Source organism: Chionomys nivalis, chromosome 12 (assembly GCF_950005125.1).
Source record: "Chionomys nivalis chromosome 12, mChiNiv1.1, whole genome shotgun sequence".
Taxonomy (NCBI): domain Eukaryota; kingdom Metazoa; phylum Chordata; class Mammalia; order Rodentia; family Cricetidae; genus Chionomys; species Chionomys nivalis.
Genome location: NC_080097.1, coordinates 44,765,006 through 44,786,470, shown reverse-complemented (window position 1 = coordinate 44,786,470; position 21,465 = coordinate 44,765,006). Strand labels below are relative to the sequence as shown.

At 38.5% G+C, this 21,465-nt stretch overlaps 1 protein-coding gene across 1 annotated transcript in view; it reads right to left on the bottom strand.

Moving 5' to 3' along the window:
• Adam28 (ADAM metallopeptidase domain 28) overlaps positions 1-21,465 on the bottom strand; it is a 54,176-nt gene that overhangs the window by 15,539 nt on the left and 17,172 nt on the right. The window contains exons 8-15 of the mRNA XM_057786451.1: positions 20,788-20,859; positions 18,381-18,550; positions 16,203-16,287; positions 14,953-15,083; positions 13,062-13,239; positions 11,478-11,567; positions 9,217-9,412; positions 2,521-2,623 (exon numbers count right to left, since the gene is read on the bottom strand). Of these exons, the coding sequence (XP_057642434.1) occupies positions 2,521-2,623; positions 9,217-9,412; positions 11,478-11,567; positions 13,062-13,239; positions 14,953-15,083; positions 16,203-16,287; positions 18,381-18,550; positions 20,788-20,859 (1,025 nt within the window). The remainder of the gene's footprint in view (positions 1-2,520; positions 2,624-9,216; positions 9,413-11,477; positions 11,568-13,061; positions 13,240-14,952; positions 15,084-16,202; positions 16,288-18,380; positions 18,551-20,787; positions 20,860-21,465) is intronic.

The following is a 21,465-nucleotide window of genomic DNA, read 5'->3' as shown; positions in this document are numbered from 1 at the left end:
GTCTTATACAAGCGCAAATCAACCTTTGCTTATCAATATTTAAAAAATAATATTTCCCTAATAGCAGTGACTTCTGGTTGTCCTATGTACAATGTCCTTATTCTGCACTCATAGGACCCTCAGCTATTAGCAAAATGTGTTGCTTCTCAAATACAGATCCCTTTACAACTAATTTTTGCCAATTGTCTAAGTTATGGCTAATAGGGGTAGGGGCAGAATCTTAGGCCTAAATTCTAGAAGGTGGCCTTGAATAAGGGAACACACCCCATTTATGGGCATTTTCCCCTCAGTTTTGATGATGGAAAATGTGTTGGTTAGTTTTCATCAACTTGACACCTAGGAAGAGAATATCTTAATTAAGGAATTGTCCCCATCACAATGGTTTATGGGCATGTCTGGGGGAAAGTCTCTTGATTAATTCTTGATGCAGGAGGATCCAGCATCACAGTGCTGTCCCAGGGCAGGCAGAATTGGGGTGTGTAAGAAAGCAAACTGAGCAAGCCATGGGGAGTGGAGACAGTAATTAAAACTCCACCATGGCCTCTTCATCAGCTTCTGCCTCCAGGTTCCTGCCTTCAGTTCCTGCTCTGATTTCCCTCAGTGATGGACCGGAGCCTGGAAGTATAAGTCACACAAATCCTTCCTTCCAAAAGTAGCTTCGGCTCAGAGTGTTTCATCACAGAAATAAAAGGCAATCTGGGGCTGGCTGTGATAGGTGGAGATGGTGAAGCAACCATTGACCATAGCTTGTGGGCGGAGCTAGAGGATACACAAAGGATAGGTCCCTGACCTTACACAGGGGCCTAGACAATCATTGATTTGTGCTATTTTACTTTCCTCGGATAAACTCTAAAAGATAAAAGCCTCAGTTTTTTACAATAGGGTGGTCTACACAACCCCAGAGATCTCTTGACACGTCAAAGCAGTCTGTGTGGCCCTCAGAGCTCTCCCTCTGGATCTGCAGACTAACTGCTCAGGGAAGCCATTCACTGACTACCAGAAAAACCAAGAAAAGCCCAAGCCAATATGGTCACAGTTAAGTGATGCATGCGAAATTTGGAGGACGCCTGTGAGCAAGTTGTCTAGAAGGGAGAGAACGGGGTTTTCTATTACTGCCTGCGGCTGGAGAAAATAGGGTTGGTAAACTTAGGAAGTCACAGCTTCTCCAGACTCCACTGGGTGTTCTTCCATAGTCAGAGGCTGATTCGTGACAAGCCTGTAAGGATGGTGCTAAGCACAGGAAGTGTGGAGATAACTGCCCAACACAGGCCATGGCTATTAAGTGATTAAATGTTGTCTGGAAGAGGGTGAAATGTCTGAGTTTCTTATTATACTCATTATTTTCTGTTAACACAACTATCAAGGCAAAGAAGATACTCTCAGGCTATAGAGGAGTGATGAACCAGCCCTACTCCCTTCCCACCCTATGGACCACTTTGCTGAGCCTGTGTATGGCCTTTCCCATAGCTGTTTCATTTGGAATCTGCTCTGCGTTCCTATAAAGGAAAAGTCATACGACAAAATTTGCCCTTTAGGCCCAGATCCCCTCAACAGGCCTCTACCACCCAACTAATCTGTTAATATTAATTATCTAGCAATGTCAGTGTTCAGTAGGAAAGCTTTAAAAAAGGCTCCTACTGTTCAACCTTTTGTTACAAATTCTGTCTACAAAATTTGGAACAGGCATGAAACATTTGATTCACTATTAAACACCTTAGGGGGCAGGAGAGACACTTATTTGTTCATAGAAAGCCAACTAGGGCTTCTCTTTCACAGGATGAGAGTTCTGTTTCCAAACGCATCCTTGTAACTTTGGCTCCAGGGGATATGATGCCCTCTTCTGGCCTTTGTGGGCATCTGCACACATGTGGCATACACATGCACAAACACATCTTAATGCCTATATTTAAAAGTGAATTGAAAAACAAAATATTTGAGTTGAATTTGAATCTTAGAGTGGCAGAACATATATGTAAAAAAAAATCTCAAGTTTATTCGGCATAATTTTTTACCTTTCTTTCAGGATACAGATACTGAAATTAAAATGAGCACTTCAGGTGATTTGTTAGCCACATTTCTTAGTATAGTCTTTCTCATGCAAATGTCATGACAAATTTAAACTATATACATATATATATATATATAGTTTTCTAGATATATTTATATTAAATGTCTGTGTGTGTGTGTGTGTGTCTGTGTGTGTGTCTGTGTGTGTGTATGTATGTGAGGGGGGGCATTTGGCCTGCATGTATGGATGTGTATCATTTGAATAAGGAAGTCAGAAAAGGGGTCTGGTTTCCCTGGAACTGTAGCCACAGGTGGTTGGAAGCCTCCATGTGGGTGCTGGAATTGAACCCAGGTCTTCTATGGTAGCAGCAAGTTCTCTTAACTTCTGAACTATCTCTCTAGACCAGACATCATTTTCTCTTGAACTAGAATTAGCCAGGATACGTGGGAGGAAATGTGCCATTGTACCAGAGGGGACTGTGGGGGAAAGATTCAAACAATACCGTCACTTACTTTGCTTTGCAGGGCACGTGCGTGCCGTTCTCTATGTGACAGTATCCGTACTTTGAGCCACCTTCATTGTGCTGGAAACAGGACTGATCTGCCACCTTGGTTCCTGGAATCAGGTGCAGATGAATGTGACATACGTAAAGAGGAAATAGGTAGGAAATGGGGTGCTATATAATACGACCAAAATATAAAGTTAGCATTAAGAGTACAGACTGAATAGACCTTATCCAAAATCCTTGAGATTGGAAATGTTCTGGATAGCAATTTTTTATACTTTGAGGTATTTTCATATATACCTTGAGAAAGCTACAGAATAGGACCCACCCCAAAAGTAAAATTCATTTACTGTTTCTTGAATACTTTAAACACATAGCTGTTGGTCATTTTACTCATTTTTAGAGTGCCTGAACTTTAACATGTTACATGAGTGTCATAGGTAAATGCTGACATTCAGATTAATTTTGTATTTTAAAGCATGTAGTATTTAGCTTTTTGAGATCAGGGATATAGGTTTGTGCTATTTGGGCATACTTCTATTGAGAATTTGCAGACACAAGCCTCAATAATTTAGTATCAGAGGAGTTAAGTGGAATTTAAAATGGTCTTTTAAATATTCTGTTATATTTGATCTTTGGGTATGTGAAAATATCTGTATGAGTTGCTGAGGGTTGAAAAAATTTCATCCAAATAATAGACTTAGCCAGAAGGCTGTTGTCATTGCATCATTATTTTAGAGGCCCACAAGCATTAATAATCAGATACAGAATGTAGCCACAACAACTAGCAGTTATGTTTAACCAAATGCCTCCTGTGTGCCAAGCACAGTGCCAAGAAGCACTCCCTCTACTTCCCATGGAATCAGCCTCAGATAGTCATCAGATGGGCACAAAGCTCAGCAGTTAAGAGTTTGGGTTTTAAGCACAACTTAGCTACTACTTGACCTGCTTTGAACTTAACCACCGAGCTAGTTCATCTGTAAAATGAGGATGTGTGGTGTAATGTAGTCCATAACTCATAGGTTTGATGAGATAGTTAAATGAGTCGATATGTGTAAGCCACAGAGAACAGGGCCCGTTCAGTAGTGTATGAGTTCTTACTGCCATCCTCAGTAAGGTATCAATAAGGAAATGGAGATTCATCCCAAGTCACACAGGAAGATAAGAAGCCAACTTCACCCACCTCTCCCCAAGCCTCAACCTCAGCCTCACGCCATGACTCGTTACCCTACTCAATGATCGACAGCTCTTAAACTCTAGCAAGCTGGATAGAAACCTCTGAGGGACAAATAACAAAGTAAAACAAGCAAAAACTTATAAAGAGTTTCCTCTATTTTCAAGAAAAAAATATGATGTTGATTTATATACTTGAAACACTTTTAACAAATTTCATGTTTTACTCATTCAAGGTGATAAAAAAAAAAAACCTTTGTGACTATTTCTGGGATTATGTGGGTCTTAGCAACATATTAATTCCTTATTATAACAATATAGATATATTCCTGGAACAAGTAATTTTGTGTACAAATAAAGGAAACATCATAATCAAAATCCCTAACTTCTGAGTTACAGATTCTAATATATTTGAAAGTATCATTCATGTACCCACCATCAAGTACCTTCACAGCTCCCTTTTCCCAACCAGTGACACATTGCTTTCCCTAGACTTTAAACATTCTACAGTACAAGAGAAACACAAGGCTGGAGAGATGGCTCAGTGGTTAAGAACACTGGCTCCTCGGTGCCTCACGACCATCTATAGTGGAATCTGATCCTCTCTCCTGTAGTCATGCAGATAGAGCACTCGTGTGCATTAAAAAAAATAAATAAATCTTTGAAAAAAGAAGAAGTGCACCAGTGTTAGATTAATGTATTATTGTTTGTTTGATCCATCTTTATTCTTGGATAAATTTAAATGCCTCGTTGTCATAAAAAAACAGTATTGAAGGAAAATTTTTCATTGACAAATATTTCAGAGTTCACCTGCTAGGGGAAAGGAGGGCAAAACAATGTCTTCGGCTGTGTGTCAATTTTCGAAATCTTCATTTCTGTAAATGTTTTACAAATCCACATTTTCCCAGCAGTGTGCGGGAGTAGGTGAACATTCTGTGCCATCTTTCTTAACACCTGCAGCCAGTCTTTGCTGGCTCATAACTGCAGAAGGTCAAAGGTTAACTTATGCTCATATGCTCTTTATAGGGCTGTGGAGTGAAGTCATCTTTAGTTCATATTGGTTGGACATTTTCATTTCCTCACTATAACGAAGTGCCTACTTATAGCATAATCACATTCCAGTACTTTTAGTTTTGATTTGCAGGAATATCTTGAACCCAAAAGTGTGACTTTTCTTATGAATGCATCTTACAACCTTTTTCAGATTAATTTAAAATAAGAATGATCTTGTACAAAGCACAAAATTTGGAATTTTAAGAAATATCTGCTTTTCTAGTATTTTATGGTGACTACTTTTGAATGAACAATTTAATGGTCTTCTCTATCCAATACCTAGTAATTATTTTTAATATCAATTCTATGAATAATTTTGACCTCAACTAAAGTCAGGCACTGAAAAAATAAACTGTGAAGAAAATATGCTGGGTCCCTGGATGAGGAGATATCAAGACTTGGTACGGAGCCGGACCAGACTTGGGATGGAGTCAGACAGAAGTCAATACTCAACATAACTACACTCATGTGTTGCTAGGTAATGAAGAGGACATGAGCTTCACTTACGCATGTGGGGTTTTCTTTCCTCAACTTTTTGTCATCCGAGGAAGCTAGTCAAGGGTACCCGAGAGTAATCAGCAGGACCAGTTTTCTTGATTCCTTTAGTTTAGAACCCCAGCACCCAGGAAGTAAAAGCAGAATTGCTAAGGTCATTCTCCAGCACACTGAGCACCTCTCAATGGCTTAAAGGCATTGCTTCTCAGATTGCTTGTTAGTCTATCTTTGTCAGGTAGAGAGGGGCTTATGTAGGATTCTTGGAAGCTCTTGATTTTCTGGGTATTTTGTAGATATTTTTTTCTAGTCTCAGTTTTGATTGAAGTTTAGTTTTGGAAATTATAAGAAGTTTCTAGCATGCAATAACACTATTAAAATTGTATTAGGAATATGTAGCCTCATCTCTTTTTGAATAAATATTCCCTGTGTCACTTAAGTGGGAATCTGGAAGCATGCAGGCTATGACAATCCAATACATGGCAGTATAAGCATGTCACCCACGAAGTACAAATTAGTGTTTTCTTTTTAAATGTTGCTTTTCTTTCATTTTGTAGAGTTTTGTAATCTTTGATCAGTGGCTCCCTATTTCCACCCTATACCTCATACGCAGTATGCGATTTCCATCTAGGAGTTCAACATCTTTATAGACTTTTCATAGAAGTGAGCACACTCTAATTAGAAAGTTGAATTTACAATCAAAAATACAGTTTAAATTTGGGCTTAATGTTTACAGATATCTTGACATCACATGTTATTTTATTTTTTATTATTCATCATTTTTTTAAATTTATTTTACACACCAACCACAGTTTCTGCTCTCTCTTCTCCTCTGGTTCCCCCCCCTTGCCTCCCTTCTACCCACCCTATCTACTCCTTCTCATCTGTATTCAGATGTAGTAAGCCTGCTATGGGAATCAGCAAAGCATGGCATATCAAGTTGAGGCAGGACCAAGCTCCATCCTCTTGCATCAAGGCTACAAAGTATCCCACCATAGAGAATAGGTTCCAAAGAGCCATCTCATGTAACAGGGACAGGTCTTGGTCCCACTGCTAGGGGCCCCACAAAAACCCAAGCTATACAACTGTCACCCACATGCAGAGGCTTAGGTCCCATGCTTGATGTGGGAGGGTCTTCTGTTTTGTGTTGATTTCATCGGTTAATAAAGAAACTGCCTTGGCCATTTGATAAGCCAGCCCTTAGGTGGGTGGAGAAGACAGAACAGAATGCTGGGAGGAAGAGGGAAGTGAGGCAATCGCCATGCCTCTCCTCTCTGGGGCAGACTGCCATGGAGCCAGCCGCCAGGTCAGACATGCTGAATCTTTCCCGGTAAGCCACCACCTCGTGGTGCTACACAGATTATAGAAATGCGTTAATCAAGATGTGAGAGTTAGCTAATAAGAGGCAGAAACTGATGAGCCAGGCAGTATTTAAAAGAATACAGTTTACATGTTATTATTTCTGGGACTAAGCAAGCCATGTGGGAGCCAGGTGGGATGAAAAGCAGGCCTGCTCACCTCATCACTACACATGCTGGCTCCCCAGCTGTCTGTCCAGAGTCCTTGAGTTCCCACAAGCTCAGGTCAGTTGTTCCTCTGTTTTTCCCATCAGGATCTTGACCTCCTCCCCTTGCTCATATAATTCATTCACCCTCCCTTCAACTCTACACCATGAACTTGGCCCTGTGCTTAGCTGTAGATCTCTGCATCTACTTCCCTCATGTATGGGATGAAAGCTCCATGATGACAGTTAGGGTAGTTACCAATCTGATAACAGGAGAAGGCCAGCCATCTTGGAGCCTTCAGCCAGTGCATTTTATTTTAAAGCCTGTGTTATGATTTCCTTAGTGTGGCCACTAAACTTTGAGTGGACAAAAATGGTCTTTGAAATGTTCTCGTACTCCCTCACTGCTCTTCTGCCTTCCATGGGTCTTCATTTACTTGTTTCCCAATTGAGCTCATGGCCTATCCACCAGCACCACTGTCCCGCCTGTGTGCACAGGTGAATTCAAACCTGAGATAAAAATGACTTTTGAAAAGCTTGTCTCAAACACTGTATGGTCAGAAAGATATTAAAACAAAAAATGTCAATCTAAAAGTAAAATTTCACCAGAACAGCCTTTTTATTTGCTATCTTTAAACTTTTGGTCTTAAAAATATGCCTACATCAAGCTTGATTCCTCTACTGGATCTGAAGTGTATGGTGTCCTCAGCAAAATGTCTTACCTTCAAGTTCTGGGAGACAACTAAGGGTAGTGGAAAACGCATGTGATATTTAAGGGGGGTTGTCTATGGGATACCCCACGAGCTACAACTCCAAGGGAGTGCATTGCCTGTCAGTAGGGTGCTTGTTAGATAGTCCATGGCTCCTGGGGGCAAGTGTCATCACTAATTGTGATACAATCACACACACACACACACACAACATTTTAAGTTAGACTATTTGTGTCTACAATCTAAAATCCTTTTCTCAGAAGTATCCGAAGGTACCTTGCATGCTGCCAAGGGAGACTAGTTCTGCACAGCTGTTGTGCCTTTGACTACAACAATGACCAGCCCAACAAGATTTCCCCAATGGTGCAATAGTGGCACTTATATCTTGGAGTTAACTAACAGCTATCTAGATAGATTTAATAGCTAGTTCAATACGAGGAAATTCATGCCTGGTACTACCAATAACCCATGGCTGGAGATGTCATAGACACTAAAGGAGAAATTATTTTTACCACTTTTCCTAATCAATACAGTTGCTACTTTTATTTTAAACATTTATCCTTATACCCATAAACAACTGCTCTCACTCCCTTATCAATGAAGTTTTTTAAAGTTTATTTTTGTTTTTGCTGCATGCAGAGACTACTAAAGAGATACAAATATGACCAAAATGCAGGGAATACATGACTATAGGGTCCCCATCCCTAGTTAACACATCTACAGTACAATACCTACATCTCAGGCTCTGGCAACATAATGGAAAAGAGAGTCGAAAGACTAGAAGAGCCAGAGGACCAAGATGTCGGCTGCAACATAGCATCTTCCAGATATGACCCCATGAAATCTCAATAATGCCATTGCCTAAACAAGACCTGTATAATAATCACACCAGTCAGCACACAAAAGGAATAGGAGAACCCACCAGGCCATACCCCTAGATAAAAAATTTCAGGAACCAATGGTTGGGAAGAGAGGGAGGGAGAATCAGTTTTCTTCACCTATGAACACCCTGTATACCATCCCAAATGGTCAGCTCTAAACACATGCGTATGTATGAACATCACTAAATGGAATCAGTAGTGTGTGTGTGTGTGTGTGTGTGTGTGTGTGTGTACGTTAGCAGTAATATTAGAGAAAAAGAAAGATCTCATGAGTCTGAGAGCAAGCTGAGGGAGAGAGGAGCTAAGGAAAGGGGTGGGATTAATGTACATACAGTATACTCAGGTATGAAACTCTCCAATTTAAAATTTAAAATACACTTATTTCTGATTTTGAGAAGTGACACCATTTCTTGGAAGAATGGGATAGCTTGGTCCTTTGGTCAAGGCCAAACATCATCACTGGGATGATGTAGACATGGAGAGGAACTTGCCACTGTGATACTAATCTTCATTGCCAACCTAATAAGTGCTAGATTCACCATGGAAACACACTTCTGGTATATCTCTGCAGCTGTTTCCAGAAATGCTTAACTAAGGAGGGAAAGTCCACCTTGGGTGACATCATCCTATGAGCTGTAGTCCTAGACTGCATAAAAAGGAAAAACTAAAGGGAGCATAGGCATTCTTCTTCTGTTTCCTAACTGGGGATACAGTATAACCAACTAGGGATACAGCATAATCACCTGCCTCAAACTCCTGCAGCCTGTGATTCCCCACCATGAAGGATTTCTGCTGGAACTAAGAGACAAAAATCAACTGTCCTTTCCTTAAGTATTCTTCTTTGCTTTATTGTCACAGTAGCAAGAAAAGTAACAAATACAGTGTCTTACCTGGGCCCCACATCTCCATGCACTGCTGCTGCAGGGTGGGACAGTTGCCCTTCAAGCAATAGCCATGCCCATTTTGGCAAGGAAAGCCATTGACTCTAAATCTGTTGACTGGGCAGTGGCTGGATTTACCATCACACATTTCAGGCAGATCACATTCATCTTTTGCTGCTCTGCACACAACCCCAGCCTTTTTAAGCTGCAAGAGAAGAAAAATAGAAAATATGTGTCACCCTGTCCCTTGCAAACCCTGAAACCCAAGAGTAACACAAGCAAATCCATTTCGTCTCTGGGCCAAGACATTCTTATATTATTGTAATTTAGTTATTTATTTATTTTTGATTTTCGAGACAGGTTTTCTCTGTAGCTTTTTGGTTCCTGTCCTAGAACTAGCTCTTGTAGACCAGGCTGGCCTCTGCCTCCTGAGTGCTGGGATTAAAGGCGTGTGCCACCACCGCCCGGCTATAATTTATTTTTGCATTACATCCTTGTCATGTCATTAGTGTTGATGTTGACCAATACTCCGAGTCTTTAAGTAATTAATACTTTGAATTTACAATGCAAACACTAAAGAAACATATAGTAAAATAAGAAGCATGCCAGGCAATGTCTCAGATGGAGAGCAGAGAGTTGCAACTCTCATTTTGTTGAATGCTTCTTTTTGTCATGATTTATGAGTTTTAAGTTGGCAACTTTAGGATTTGCTGGTTAAGTGAACCTTCTGCTGGAAAAGGAGACAGCTTTCCAAGTGCCAGATTTGCATACCTCAAGACTTTCCCAGGCATCAAGTTTCCTCAATTCTTTTCATTCTAGATTTGGGTATTTCTTGTCAACTCTTGTTATGGAATGTTGCATTGCGAAGAAAGAAATAACCACAGATGCTCTAGTTACGTGAACTCTGTTGCAATGGTACTGTAAATTTTGCCCTTACTTCTGGCAGAGAAACTTTGATTAAAAAACAAACTCCTCTGCCACTTCAGCAAATCAGAGCAGGCTTATCCTTTGCCGGCTGTGTGTGTGTAGGCACCGTCCATCTCATGAACCAAACAACTTCCACTGTTTTAATACCAGTTACAGGACCAGACCAAAACTACACTCAAAGTTTACCGACCTGAATGTAATTCCCACTGCTCCAATCAGCCTGGTTCTCTTATACCAAACCACACCAAGTCACTTCTCCTTCCTCTCTCATCTGTCTTTTGATGCCTAAATCTAAACCTAAAATCAATTACTTTCTGTTTCCCAGTCATCAGAAATACTGCTTTCATATGAGCTGTTCTCTGGTCTCTCCAGTATAGATTTCTGCTCATTTTCACCTCCATATAGTGAGGGTGAGCCCTTGAATTTAGATTTAAATAATGTAGTTTTGAATTTGGGTGCTGATTTAAGATATGAGAATAAAATTCAAAACACTTTATTAACAGACCCATCAGTACAGGTAGGTTCCATCTATTGATATTATGCTGTCTAGGAGAAAGCCCTGAAGTTGTGGGGACCAATGAGAAGAAGCAGAAGGGGAAACTCCCAATGGCTTTGGAGCTGGTCATATTTGCCCATGTTGATTTGTCTAAATAATGACTATGTTTTGTATTTCTCAAAAATCACACTGTATGAACTCAAGATGAACAATGTGGCATTTCAGTGTGTGTGTGTGTGTGTGTGTGTGTGTGTGTGTGTGTGTGAGAGAGAGAGAGAGAGAGAGAGAGAGAGAGAGAGATCTGTGTATCCAGGTTGGCCTTGACTCCTTTATATAGCCAATGATAATTCTGAACTTCTGATCCTGCTTCCTCTACCTTTTGTTGCTGAGATTAAAGGCATGAATGACCATACCTGGTTCATGCTGCACTGAGAATTGAACCCGGAGCTTCATGCATGCTAGGTAAGCATTCTGCCAGCTGAACCACATGCTGAGTCCTAAAGTCAACGTTTTTAGAGTCTGCATTTACAAGAGATCACACAGCCTTTGGCTTTCTGAGTCTATTTTCTTTCACTTGCTATAATGCCCTCATGGACTATTCTGATTGTTACAAATAGGAGACATACTATTTTTTTTTCACATTTTCTGCTCTAAGACTCCTTTCCATCAAAAGAAAAATGAGATATCTCCTTTGCATTGTTGGGAGACTGGTTGAATTGGAAAAATACCCAATGAGTGATTGAGTCATTATTTTCTAGGGAGAAAAACACTGCTGTGCCTGTGCGACTCAACATAGTCACTACAGCATTAGTACAGAAAAAGAATCATAGTTATAAATGACCCTTACTTGGCACTTCTCACAGCACTCCCCCAGGGCACACTGGAAACCTGCTTTGATTTTACAGCTCTTCGCATCACAGCATCTGTTTGTACATTCCTAGGAAATGTCAGTCAGACGAAAGTGACATATTATTTCAGGACAATTCAATATATAGCTTGTTTGCTACATGTACACATTACTTGGCATCTTTTAAATTTTTCCTATAGTGAAATAGAGATACGCCCAGACCTTAGAAAGAGTCTGAGCAGCTGACGGCTTGTGCGTATCTGACTTTTACTTACATATTTTTAATCGTTTTACATACCAACTCCCGTTGCCCCTCTCTACTCTCTTCTCACCCCTTACCTTCCCCCACCCCCATCCACTCTCCAGAAAGGGTAAGGTCTCCCATATGTTTTAATGGGCATATGCTTTCTATTCTTTTGAACAAGTATATTCCCCACAAGCCTTTAATAGGACTATTAATAAGTTCTGTTTTTCTTGATAAAATATAAAGGAAAACAAAAGGAAAAGCATAGTTTTTTAGAAAAATCCAACATAAATAATCTTACTCATTAGTTGTGACTCTATCTCATCTTCAATTTAATTCAATTTTAATATAGATATTAAATATTATTAAACTAGCCATCAACATACATACTTTGGCCATTAATCCAATTCTAGTACATGTCCCAGAATAACTTCTAATGTGACTCAACATATCTGTCAATGACATCATATTGCAATGTCAAATGGTTGGACACACATGAAAGCATCATACTTTCTTTGGCTCTTGGTTTTTTGTTTCTGAGAGATCCAAACCCTTTTCCTATAGGTGTTGGAGAACCTAGAATCTCAGGCAATTTCCACTGTACCTGTAAAGACTCCTACTGAAAAACGAGACTTCAAGAGTTACAATGCTTTTCGAGTTAAAACTACTTCCCTAAATTTAAATAAAACCATCATCAGAGGAAGATTAACCTTGAGGATAGAAAGAATAAATCTTTAATCTTATTCTGAAGTTGATACAATGCCAGTCCCCAGAGGGAATCGTACATCACTCCTGTCAAGTGCTAAAAGAAAGGAGGGGTAGGGTAGAGCCCTATTTAGAATTTTGGCTCACCTGTGAATAGGATGAGAGTAGGGTGGGGTTTGGATTGTGATTCCAACAAGTTCTGAGTCTTGACTGATGTGAGATTTGTGATGTGGGGGTGAGAGTCAAAAAGCAAGACCTGGGTCTAGATATTAACTCTTGCTCTGGCCAGGTCTGTGGGCATGGGGAAGCAAATGATTCACTCTCTAAATACTGATGTAGTGCTTCCCACAAGGTAATGCTCACTGATCCACAGTTTGAGCTACTTGAAGAATATCAACCAGAATTTTAAGGATGAAGACATTGGTGAGGGGTGCTACAAAGTGAGGATGAAAAGGGATCTGGTGGGAAAAATCAAGATACATTAAGATCCACATGTTCCGTGGCAGACTAGCCTGAAAAATACCTACCAATCCAAAGTCTGAAGAACCATTCAGTTTTATGATATAATTTTATATGCTTTATGTTCTCAGCAACTGATAAATGAACTAGGTGGTTTTAGAAATGGCCAGAAGTACCTGGGGGGAGCCACAGTCACATTCCTCGTTCATCTCTAGTAATTGGTTGCCACACACTGGGATGGATATGATATCGGAAGGCAATGGGGTATTATATAGGCAATGAGACAATTTGTCTTCAAGAAACTGCCCATAGTTGACATGGCTGCAGGAACTGAAGTCTGTGGGCATATGGAACCTATGTAGATAAAAAGAAAAAGCAGTACCACCATGCTTTAATTGTGGAAAGTAACGGCTGGTGTTAGCAATAATGATACTAATTACTGCAGAATTAAATCTAATACACTGACCAAGTACTAAGTTAAGCAAACATCTAAATTTCTAAATTCACCCACTTGTGTGGACATTAATATCTCAGCCTAATGGGTAAATATGACCGTTCTCAAAGTATAGCATACTGACCACTTTTAATGAAAACAAAAATGCTTCTTGGCCAGCTCATGTAGTCTCTCTTGTTCCTGGATCATGATGGAAAACAGTCCAATTTTATGCATAAATCATATTCCCTTAGGTAAGTACCATTGATATTCTCTTCATTTTATAAGTGAATGTGAGCCTTAAATATGCAATAATATCTGGGAGAAATGATACTAAATGTGTAACTGGAGGGAATTCAGGTTCTTTTGAGGGAAGGAGTATAAAAAATAATTTAATAATGGAGTTGGCAGAAAGATAAGAACAGAAAAGAGGAAATATATATATACTTATATGCATGTATGTATATTCATATATAAATATACATATGCATAGATAAGTGGTAGGTGGATAGATAGATAGATAGATAGATAGATAGATAGATAGATAGATAGAGAATTAGATAAGATTACCTGGAAATTTTTCCAGAAACATAGAGATATAAATATCTTTCCCATTTTTCCCTCTAAGAAGTTTCTTATTTTTTCTTTTATTAAACATGGATTTTTTTTCCTCACATAATATATCCTGCTCATGGTTTCCCCTCTCTCTACTCTTCCCATTTTCTCCCCAATGCCCATCCCACACAGACCCACTCACTTTCTGTTTCTCATTAGAAAATAATAGGTTTCCAAGATTTAATACTAGAATATAACAAAATAAAATGTAATATGACAAAGCAAAAACTATCACTTTGAAGTTGGACAGGATAAACCAACAGAAGGAAAAGAGCCCAAGAGAAGGTACATGAATCAAAGGCCCAATTATTTGTACACTCAGGAATCCACAAAAACACTAAATTGGAAGGTACAATATATACACAGAGGACCTGGTGCAGACCTCTGTAGACCTTATGAATGGTGCCTCAGTCTCTGTGAGTTCATATGATGATTTACAAGATTTTTTTTCTTGGTGTCCTCCATCCCTCTTGCTCTAACACTTTTCTGCCCCATCCTATGCAATGTTCCCTGGGTTCTGAAAGGGGGAATAGAATGGAGGAGACATCCCATTTAAGACTGAATGTTCCAAGCTTTCTCAGCCTCTGTATAATGTTGGCCTATGTTCCCATCTGTGATAAGAACCTTCTCTGATGATGGCAGATTATATTTGTCTCTCTAGGTCTGGGTTACCTTGCACAGGCTGATATTTTCCAGTTCCATCGATTTGCCTGAAAATTTGATGATGGCATTTTTTTAACAACTGAGAAATACTCCATTATGTAAATGTACCACATCTTCTTTATTTACTCTTCTGTTGTTGAAGGACATCAGATTTTTCTTCAAAAACTCTGTCCCTATAATCACTCTTTCTGAGTTTATGGAAAATTTGACAACACATGTAAACTTCCTGATTTTGTTAAAATTCTTCCAATTCTAAGACATAAAGTCTTGAACAAGTTGTTGACTATTACCTTGAGGCAAGCATCAACCATAGTACAACAAAACCAGGGACAGACAGCGTGTCCCAACACCCTCACCTTAGTGATTGCTCCATTACACAGACTTCAGATGGACACTTGCAACTCAAGTAGTCATGGATCATACCGAGGTTGTGCCCCATTTCATGGGCCATTGTCCCTGCAACTCGAAGATGGTAGTTACTGTGATCCTAAGGGTAATAACAGGGGAGAATGACATGTACTTCTCATGGTGACATACTCTTGGCATTGAGTTCAGCTGAATCTCTCTCTCTCTCTCTCTCTCTCTCTCTCTCTCTCTCTCTCAATTTATATGGAACCATTAACTAAAGACAAATATAAAAAAAAATCAAAATTCTACAGACTGCACTCCAGTGCATAAAAATAACAAATTTTACATAACACTTATAGGTAATATAAGAGTTAAGTCTAAAAAGAAAAATTATGAATTATTTAAGGTGAAAAAAATCTCAGTGTACTGATGCACCTAAAACAATATACAGTGAGGCAGTGATTGAATTAAAGAAGAACAAATGAAATGCAATATAAGTAAAGGAAAGAGAATTAGTAAGACAAGGCCAGAAACCAAGGATATTTAGAGGGAAAATCATTGAAAGAATCAATGATTTTTGCATAGAGCAAAGAAATTGATAAACACTTACTGAAACTGATCACAACAAAAAAGAAAAGGTACTTACAATCAATATTACAAGAAGATATGCTTGTAAGTTAGCTCCATATAGAAAAGATTGTAAGAAATATAGTCAGTCAATGGACATCGTTTCCCCTGAAAGATGAAACTACCAAGGTTGCTCAAATAAAGATAATCTGAGCAGTCCCAAAGTTGACTGAACCAATAAAATTTGACTTCAAAATTCTTTCTAAAAAAAAAAAACTATAGTACCACACAGTTTTACTGGTGTATTGTGATAAACATTTTGGCAGAAACAGTAGCAAGTCTACCTAACAGTGCAGAAAATCAGAGTTGGAAAAATATTCCAAGTCCTTGAATGTGGTCAAATTCACTATAACAACCAAACCTTTAATAATCATGCTATAGTAAAAAATCAAACTGTAGATTGATACTACCCTTGAGTCTAGAGCAGGGATCCTGAAGATGTACTAGCATTGCGAATGATGACAACACTTTATGAATATATCAGATTTATCCCAAAATGCAAGGTTAGGTCAATGTTTGCCTTTCAGTCACTGTATTTACCCAGAAGCAGCAGTAGGACAACCCTAATTCCATAGACAGGGTAGGAAAGTTGGGGAGATGCATAGAACCAATATTTGATTTTCAAACAGACCTGAATGACACCAACAGAATGATAAGGGGAACACATTGAAGACATAAAAGCAAGGCCCACTGTTGATCCAGAAAAGTCTCTTGAGCTGTAAGGAAGAAAAGAATGCAAGTAAAAATGAGGAACCTGTTTTTTTTTTTTATAAACAATTTATTTGGAACTCTAAACAAGTACTAGAGCAACTTAAATTGCCAGCCATCATTTAAGTATTTGTGGGGGTGGGGTTGAAATCATAAAAAGGACTTTTTCTACTACTGTCTTCAACAGAACTTGAAATTCAAGCATTTGGATGTAAGAAGATTCAATGTTTACTATGTGTTCATGACTATTAAAATTTTTAGAATTTCCCTTGTCAATTTATAATTTATTCCTTGTCAATAAAAGAAATTGGTTTTTGTTTGCTTAGTTTGGTTTTTGCCTTTTGTGGGGCTTTTGTTTTTGTTGTTATTTTCCCTTTGGTCCTAACAAATGTTCCCCTGTATCTAATTTTTTGGTTACAAGCTAAATTTCATATTTTGTTTGAATTTAAATTAAATTTATTTTAAATAAAATAAATTAATGTAGTTAAAATAAAATTAGCTTTTATTTGTTAACAGTTTTAGGTGAATTTAATTTTGTTTTTGGAGTCTATTTCTAATTAGCAATGGTGACAGAAAGTGCCTTCCTTATAATCTGTGCAAGGCTTGGGAACTAGTGACTTTTTTCTGTTTGCTCTAATCCACTCAAGAAATATCTTCTCAGCGTTCTATTAAAATTTACCTACACATTTAAATCTTGCCTATGATTTTCGTCTCTCTATGCCATTTCTCTCTAGTATAGAAATATACAGCAATTTGACTGACTTGGGAAAAATTCAAATCACTTAGGTTCTCTAATAACTAAGGTCATAGCTCAGGAACTCATTACATTCCTCCTCCAAAAAGTGTGTCTCAATCTAGAAGTCACTCTTCCAAGCTAAGGAGTTGTGCTTGTTATTCTCCAACTGTGCCTTTCAATGAGTCATTCCTGTAGCACTTATAGTCCAATGAGAACCTTTATCTTGGAAATGGGTTGGTACTGTGGTATGGGATTTTGGTTAAGATCGTATAATTATTGTGGCTAAGAGCATACATCCATTGTGGTTAAGATCATACACTCATTGTGGCTAAGAGCACACATCCATTGCCATTAAGATCATAATCCATCATGACTAAGAGCACACATCTGTTGTGGTTAAGATCACACATCTGTTGTGGTGCTGTGTAAACTTTAAGGCTAGGTCACAATGAGCCAAGTTTCTCCTGGGCTTCATGGAATGCTGATGTGAGAGAAGCCAAACACTTTTTTAAAATCCTACTGCAATGAGACGGCTATGCTGGAGGAAGTCTATCCTGGCCACATGAAAGAATGTATATAGAGCAACACAACCTGGCCTGTTCCAGCCGTACTAGCTCAGGTGTGTGTGTGTGTGTGTGTGTGTACATACATATGGGAATTAAGCTTATATTAAAGCCATAAGTTCTGAATTGATTTATTATGATCAATATAAAATATAAATTAATTCTATAGGACATAGGCTACCCACTTCCATGTCATGCCCTGTTGCCTGAGGAAGCAGACTCTTTAGCCATTTCAGATCCATTATGGCAGCTTCCTCCTGTCTGAAATCACTGAAACTATGCACCTGTGCAGAGACACATTCTTGATCTCAGAAGTCAAAGTTCAATGCAAGTTTCATCCATTGTATTTATTTTAGCTCTTGTTTTTAAAGGGCCCTTCAGCAGAGTAGTCCAGGTGTGGGCTTTAATTCAACAGGAGATCTTACTTTGATTCTAGAAGTTTCTCTTAATTCCTAGCTAAAGTGAATCAGTTCTTCTAAACACAATCTAAATCCCTCTTTTCATGGTCTAAATTTGTCCTTCTTTTTGTGTAGACACAATAAAACAGAATTCTGATAAATATAAAAATTCTGATAAATATCTTTAAGTTGTTTTTTTTTTCAAAAGGCAATATATAGACCCAAAGTAAATCATATTCATCAAGGACCCAACAGAGTATTTTTTAAAAAAACTTTCAATTTCCCTTTTTCATTTTCCTGCTTATATCTTTCACGTGCTCCAAGATATCACTTCGTTGCTGAGGCTCTGACAGTAGAGCCTATGGTACATGCCGTGCAGAGTGCAAAGAAGAAGCTATACATACGAGATTAACTGGGCAATATCATGATGCTTCCGCTTTAGTAGATCATGTCCTCGCCATCTAGAAAAGTTATCCAGGGTGGTGTTGGCATCTGGGGTTATCTTTATTTTATCCTCATCGGTCCAGATTTCCATTCCAACTAAGGCTACATGGGCATTAAGCTTTTTGTAAAGCTGTCAAAAGAGAATACATAGAAAAGCAATGGGTTATAACAGTGAGATTACTGTTTAATATTTTCAGTGCCCTTTATCTTTCAAAAGTGTCATGTCCTTTATCACTATGCACATTGCTATAATTTTCCAGATAAAAATGCTCATCTGGAAATTATCTTTAAGTAACATTTTGAGGGTTGTTTTCAAGATGAATGAGCTAATATGGGTAAGAAAGGTACTACAGTTCTAGACTTAATGGGTCTATTTTGGTTTTTGTTTTCTTTAAATTCCCTATTGGGAATTAATTACTGAGATTCGGTTATCAGTACTGGATAAGTTTGAATGTATTTGGCCCCATAAGATCATAGGGAGTGGCACCATTAGGAGGTGTGGTTTGTTGGAGGAAGTGTGCTCTTGTTGGAGGAGGCTGGATGACACATGCCTTTAATCCAGACCCTGAGGCTGGAGGATACACATTTAATCTTAGCCACACCCTCTATTGGAAGTGTAGCACTGTGGGGGCAGGCTTTAAGGTCTTTTCTTCAAGTTTCACTCAGTGCAATAGTCAGTTGACTTCCTGTTGCTGCAAGATACAGGACACTTGACTACATCTCTAGCACCATGCCTGCATGCATGCATGCCCCCATGCTCCCGTCATGATGAACTGAACCTCTGAACTGTAAGTGAGCCACCACAATTAAATGTTTTCTTTATAAGAGTTGCTGTGGTCATGGTGTCTCTTCATGGAAATAGGAAACTCTAAGACAAATAGTTTCTTAAGTGGATTTGGGGGAAAACTCTTACTAAATAAAGTTTGATTTGTTGGTTTTGGTCTTAAGCACAGGGTGGTACTAAGATGCTGGTGGGGATGTCAGAGGATGTCAATGTAGTTTATGGAATACAGCCCAGTGGATAGCAAAGCTATGCTGGGTATGTTCTGCAGAGGCAAAGTCCTAGGCGGATTGTTTCCAGAGTACCCCTGGCTCTTACGTTTCTTTCTGTTTGCTGCTGCTATGTTCCTGTTGTTTGTGGCATGGTGTGATTACTAAATGAATGGACCCCACTGTATCTAATACGGTATGATTGTTTCTTGAGAAAATCCCACTCCTTTCTGGGCAATTAACTTTCAGATCATGATGAAGATGATTTTTTATAAGGGCTATGGTGATTAGTTAGATCTATGATTTAATTGGAAAGTATCAAATACTTTTGGAGTTAATCCAAAAGATACAAGTGGTTAGAACAGTTAATAAAGATGACTAGGGAATCAGTTTAGGTTACTCTGCAAATTGCTCCAATAAGAGATAGAAAAAGGGCACAATTAGGCTAGAACCCACCGCATTAGATATAAGATTTGCAGAGGATGGAAAATAAGAACAGAGATGTTTTGTGCATAGTGACCCATAAATTCTGCCAGTGGAAAATAGGCTGATGATTAAAGAAAGTATTATGAGCACCCAAGATTGGGCCTGAGTTTCTTGAACATATAGCTTAGAGAATTAATCACAGGACCAGGCATGCACCTTGAAAAAACAAAGTTGTGAAAGAAAATTAAATGATCCCATTATGTGCAAAGAAAAGTTGATGATCAGCTGACCACTTGTTTAAAGTTTTTCTAGAGTAAAGAATAGGAATCTGCTACACTAAACCTCAAGCAGCTGCCTGTTAGTACAAAAGTACTGGCTGACAAATACTTGGCTTGTTAAAAACTCTGTTAATAGGTAATGAAAGAACCATTGCTTTGGGGTGAAGATGTTATGTTGGGAAAATTAATACCAAAACAATATTTAACTACTTATAGGCTTCTAAGGAAAACATGTAGCTTCTGCTTATAATGTGATTTCTTCTCATGTAAAGATTTTAATAAGTAGCTTGTGGTGATGAGGTGATCTTTTCTTGCATAGAAATCTTTGTCTTGTGTGGTATAAAAGGGATAAAGGGAAAACGTAGAACAGAACAAGCTATAGAAAGAAAACCATAATGAAGAATTAAGCTCTGGCCCTCAGAAATCTCCTGTGTGTATACAGTTGCACCATCACTATACTCTTCTCCATTCTCTCTGACCTGCTGGAAACTGACCTTTCAGCAACATTAATACCTACTGAAATAGCAAAATCATCATCATTCCTTGGAGTCCCTTTTAGCCTTAGCTTCAGAGGTCTTGGCTCCCCATCCTGGACTCATGCTCATCCGTAGAAGCATTCAAGGTCATCTCTTAACAAAGTGTTTAAAGTTACATTTAATAAAATATAACATACCATGTTGACGTAATTGGCCATCTCAAGCACTCTCTTTCTTATTTCAGTAAGATTTTTATTGTACTTCTTAAACTAAAAGGCAAGGAAAAGACAGAAATAAAAACGGGAGCTGAGAGCAATTAATATAATTGGAGGATTTAAAAGAGACAATTTAGCTTACTTTACAGTGATTATAAGTAATTATCACTTATTAATATTAAAAATATAAAAGCAAATTAATTCATCTTTAATGGAAATTAAAACATTCTGGGAATAACATATGTTTTCTCCCTTGAAATAGCAGGAGAGCATATAGCCCTTAAAACTTTAGCCCTGCATGGTGGTCCACCTGTCATCTCAACAGTCAGGGACTGAGGCAAGAGGACAGCCTTGGCTGCATACCAAGACTCTGTCTCAAGTAAAACCGTGACACAGTAGAGCAAAGGATTTATTCTAAATGTGTTTTAAGCTTCATGATTTCCCAACTGTGCATAATCAGAACAACACAGTTTATCATTATAAATATATGCATAGTAGATATATCTAATGCAATGAGACCAGAGATTTGGGTTCTGGGCTAACTAATTTCCCCATAGTTTTGATATTCAAGCATTTTTTTTTGGCATTAAACACACAGAGCACTTGTTTAGAAACTCACAATTAGAAAATGTATTCCTAGAAAAAATATTATCTTCCGGC